At 35.0% G+C, this 5,410-nt stretch overlaps 1 protein-coding gene across 1 annotated transcript; it reads right to left on the reverse strand.

The window, feature by feature from the left end:
• Positions 1 to 2,161: 2,161 nt before the first annotated feature.
• On the reverse strand, positions 2,162 to 4,534 carry LOC122050585 (zinc finger MYM-type protein 1-like). Its single transcript, XM_042611482.1, has one exon. The coding sequence runs from the start codon at positions 4,532 to 4,534 to the stop codon at positions 2,162 to 2,164; it is 2,373 nt and encodes a 790-aa protein (XP_042467416.1).
• Between the last annotated feature and the right edge of the window lie 876 nt (positions 4,535 to 5,410).

Genomic DNA, 5,410 nt, shown 5'->3' on the forward strand with positions numbered 1-5,410 from the left:
AGCACTACTTGCCCAGGGCAGTGTCAGAGGAGGAGAACAAGGAGGATGAGAAGAGGAGTAGTTGAACGCCGGAGGAGGAGAAATTGATCGCCGGAGTAGGGAAGAAATTGTTGGAGCAAGGAGGATAGTTTATGTAGGGAAGAGATCGGGTGCATGAGTCCTACTATTCTAAAAACAGCGACAGAATATAATCCGTCGCTAAATCCGATGCAAATCGCTAAGGACTAGCTATGGAAGTAAATAATCCTTCGCTAATAGCGACGGATAATTAAATAATTTATCACTATTATCAATGGATAATTAAATAATTCGTCGCTAATAGCGACAGTCGTATATCTGTTGTTAAACCGACATAAAACAATTAGTATTTAGCACCTAGATAGCTAAATGTACAAGTAGCAATGGATCATTTTAGTCCGTCGCTAATTGTGACAACCATTAACATTTTTTCTATCGCTACTTAGTAATAGAATTTTAATTTCCATCATCAATTCTGTCACTATTAGCTATTTTTTTTATAGTGTGAGATTAAGGATTGACTCTCCAAAAACTATTGAATCGTCTATTCTAAATTGTTGGTGTTAAACCATCGAAACTATCCGTTCCGAACAGAGGTAAGCTATTCTCTAGTTCTTTCTTTAATTGCAATAATTTTCTTGCTATATTCTAAAATTTTATTTAATTTAAATAGATACAAATAGAGATTAATGGGGACTCAAGGCGATCTAGGTAGAACTAAATTATTTTAAATCTCCCCTAGTGGATTTTATAATTATACAAAGGTTATTGTTAACTAAGTTTATAATAAATAAATTTGAAAAAATATAAAAATTTTGAAAAATCAAACATGTTCCAATCAAGCTCAAGTTCTTAAAGATGAATTCAGATTTGCAGAATCTTTACAAAAGTTTAGTTCATTTTAACCTTACTTGGTTAACTCTAGTTTTTGCTCAACTAATATTTAAATTGGAAGCTGTATTTGATTAATGAACCGATACCTCTTTATTTTCATTTAGGGTTGCAAACGAGTCAAGCCGCTCGTGAGCCGCTCGGTCAAAGCTTGGCTCGAGCTTGATTTTGACCAAGCTCGAGGCGAGCTCGAGCCGGCTCGTTTAGTATTCGAGCCGAGTTCGAGCTGCTATAATACTGGCTTGATGGCTTGTCGAGCTTTTTCGAGCCAAGCTATATGTATAATATATGATTTTTATTTATTCATGTAAATATTAATAAGTTTGGTGTCAATGTGTCATTACGTAATAAATGGTAAATACTGGGTAAAACTATAAATTTCAAAGATTTATTTTTAAAATCTAAATTCAATTCCTAAATTCTAATTCTAAGTTCGTTCAGCCCTAATTTCTCTCAACTCGCAAGTCGCAACGCTCAACCCTCACCCTTCGCCGCCGCCATCTCAACCATCGCCGTGACGCCGCCTACTCAGCAATCACCATCGTTCCTACTCAGGAGTCGTCGCGCGTGCCTACTCAGGAGTCGTTGTCGTGCCTACTCAGAGTCTCAGCCGCACCCAACAAACCTCTCGCGTGCGTTTATTTTTTGGTGAGTTTTCGGAAAACACTGTGTTATGTGCGTTTCTTGCTTCTTCTTGTTTCTTATGCCATAAATGCACAAACTTGGTTGTTCAAAAGATCCACAACCCCAATTTAAAAAACTAGGGTTGTAATAGTGGCTTCAAAGTGGCATCATTCATATCATAAGCTTTTGGCATGGTGATGTGGTAGACAAAGCTGTCATCATCAGGCAACTCGTCGTGCTCGCTAGAAATGTAGGTACAGTTAGGAAGCGTGCCATTCACGAGACTGGAAAAACTATAGGGCGGCGATGGCATCCCATATAAATATACACTATTCCTCAATATCACACTGACATGTTTGATGAATTTCACACTAACATGCTTGATGAATTTCTCATTGACATGCTTGATTAATTCAGAACCACTAGTGCAGTCTCCAATTATGTTATGTCGACTAATCCTCTTAGTTTTGTAGAATGGCAAATTTTTATCCTTAAACGATATATGTCCCCAGTGGCGTAGTTAGGATTTTTAATTAGGGTGGGGGGGGGGGTGAATTCAACAAATTAAAAAAAATAATACAACACAGAAAATGTATAAAAAAAGTTATATATAAACTTCATATGTTTTTTACAATATCACTCTTCGAGATTTCATATTTTGAAAATGCTGAATAATAGCTTCATTATCAATAGTATCAAACACATCTCGCTCAATATATGGTATCAAACAATCATTTACCATATCATCTCCCAACCGATTTCGAAGTGAGGTTTTGATTATTTTCATTGCTGAAAACACTCTCTCTACAGTTGCAGTTGCAACAAGTAATAGCAATGCTAACTTCAAAAGTAAATATACCAAAGGATACAGATGATGTTTTTTCAATTGAATCATCCTTTTAGCAAGCTGGCTAATCCCCACAACCTCAGAGAATTGATTGCTACTCCGCATATCAAAAATAAAGTTATCAAGTTGGGGCTCAAGATGCATTAACTCTATTGGGGAAAAATCGGATGGATAAAACTGAGCAAACTGAAGTAATTTTCTCTTATCATAAGCAGAGAATGAATTTGATGGATCAAGACAACTCATACACAACAACAACTCCGTGTTCACCTCGTTAAAGCGATTGTTCAACTCCTGAAGTTGCAAATCTATCACTTCATAAAATGTTTCAACACGATAATAGTGAAGATTTGTCCTTCCTTCAATATTTCGTCGTGATCTCCCATGAAAGACGAACAAGTCTTCCATGTGCGGGGTGACTACCTCATACTTAACACAAAATAAAGAAACTTCATTCAGTAACAAATCCCAACCATCATCTCTCATAGTTTGCAATTGATGTTTGCTTGATCTTACAAGAATCATGGCATTTACAATGTCTTGATCTTTTCTTTGTAAAGCTTGCGACAAATCATTCGTGACTCCCAAGATATTCTTCATTAAGTGCATCTGAAATATAAATTCATATTTTCCAATCAATTCCAACAGATTATTTGCTTGTGCCCTTTGCTTGTGATCTTTTCCCTCCTCTTCAACAAATAAAAGAACATCAATAATTGAAGGATACAAATGTATCAAACTTAACAATGTATTATAATGTGAACCCCAACGTGTGCTCCCAGCTCTTTTTAATGTCATCTCTTGATTCATACCTTGTCCAGTGAAGATATCACCATTGCAAATTCCTTTAATAACTTTTTCAAATTGTTTCTCACGAAGTATATCTCTTCGCTTGCATGAGGCTCCAACAATATTGTTCAATTGTGCAACCACATCAAAAAAAGTAGAAATTCTTATATGATTTTCAGCAACAGCTACAAGTGTAAGTTGCAGTTGATGAGCAAAACAATGAACATAATAAGCAGAAGGGTTTTCCATCATAATTAAGCTTTTTAAGCCATTGAATTCTCCTCTCATATTGCTAGCTCCATCGTATCCTTGCCCCCGCAAATTAGATATAGATAATCCATGTTGGCACAACAAAGAATCAATAGCAGTTTTAAGTGATAAGGCAGTAGTGTCGCTTACATGTACAAGGCCTAGAAAGCGCTCAACAATATTTCCCCTTTCATCTACAAACCGTAAAGCAACTGCCATTTGTTCTTTAACAGATATATCACGAGCCTCATCAACTAATATAGTAAATAATTTATCACCGAGATCTCCAAGAATAGAATTAGTGGTTAAATAAGCAATGGATCTGATAATATCTTTCTGAATATCAGGCGATGTCAATTTGAGATTTGAGGGAGCATTGTCTAGTGCAACTCTATTAATATCCTCATTATGGTCAGCAAGAAATCTTAACAATTCAAGAAAATTACCATGATTGAGTGAGTTTGTTGATTCATCATGACCACGAAATGCTAATCCTTGACGCACAAGAAATCTTATGCAATCAATTGATGCTGTCAAACGAACACGATAATCGATAGCTACTTGACTAGACTGATTGATCAAACAAGTTTCAATATGTTGTTTTTGATTCATTAAATCATAAGCCGCCATCATGCACCTGTTGTGAATGCTGCTCTGATTTCCAACATGTTCATTAAAATTTTCTTTCTTTCTCCAATTTTTAAATCCCTCAGTAACAAAAGAATCACCACCACTTTGACCACCATGATCCGCTTTGAATAAATAGCAATAAAGACAAAAAGCCGCATCTTTTGCAATGCTGTATTCTAGCCAATTAGGATGAAGACTAAACCATATAGTTCGAAATCTTCGTTTCTCTTTGGGACAAGAACGCCAAGGAAATTCATGATTTTTAGGTTGAAAAGGACCTTTTTGCAAATAGTAATGTCGAACAATCTCCCTTTCATTAACATTATACTCAAGAATGTGCTTTCTTAGCCCAGGATCACTAGGATACTCATTTGAGTCAGCATCAAGAGAAGCTGGTAGAGGAGGAGGAGGAGGAGGAGGTGGTGGAGGGGGAGATGACTTGTTTGAAGTAGGTTCATCTCGTATTTTCTTAAAATACCTCAACATTGTTATTTCACCTAATTTATCATCAACATAATATTTCAGAAACATAATCATCTAATTAATGACTATTTGTTTTCAACAATTTATATTCAAAAACAAATAATAAATGAAATTGATAGAGAGTTAATGATCCCTGGGTAGAGATATAAAGTCAAATGTTTACATTATAAAAACATATTTTTCTAATTATATGACTATCTAATTTTAATTCTTATCATAAAGATGATTCATTTTATATGCATATTATTATTAATTTATTATAAAATATTGTTTTATATGCATATTATTTATCTAATTTCTTATCATTAATTCTTATCTAATTTTATTTTATATGCATATTATTTATACTTATCACCTCAATATGTGTAAACATTTAACATACTTGAATAACAAACAAAAATATGAATATATACAAAATTAACACTACATATATTTTTCAATACTTAAATTCGTAATCGAAAGAAATCAAGTAAGAAAATTTTACCTCAATCAAAAGAAATTTATTGTGGAGCGTCAATAGCGTTGTCAGCAAACGATAGTAGCGATAGTAGCGAAGTAATGATGGCAGCGTTGGCAGCAAACGATAACGGCGTTGGCAGCGGCGTGCGATGACAGACCGACAATGACGTGGATGACAACGGCAATGTGCGACAGAGGATTTTGAGGGCAAAATTAAGATTAGGAAAAAATAAGATGAGAATTAGGGGAGGAAGAAGAACATGGGATAAAGGAAAAAGGAAAGAGTAATGGTGGAGGAAGAAGAAAATGGAAGAGGAAAAAAAATAATGTTGTGTGGGAAGAAGCTTCACCGATAGGGAAAAAAATAGTGAAAAGGGAAAAATAAAAGCTTCGGCGGCGGAGAGAAAAATCAAGAGAAAA

This window comes from Zingiber officinale, chromosome 3A, assembly GCF_018446385.1.
Source record: "Zingiber officinale cultivar Zhangliang chromosome 3A, Zo_v1.1, whole genome shotgun sequence".
NCBI classification, from domain to species: Eukaryota; Viridiplantae; Streptophyta; class Magnoliopsida; order Zingiberales; family Zingiberaceae; genus Zingiber; species Zingiber officinale.

What these genes read in the sequence shown, in the direction of transcription:
- LOC122050585 (XM_042611482.1), bottom strand. Translation starts at nt 4,534, where the DNA reads ATGTTGAGGTATTTTAAGAAAATACGAGATGAACCTACTTCAAACAAG.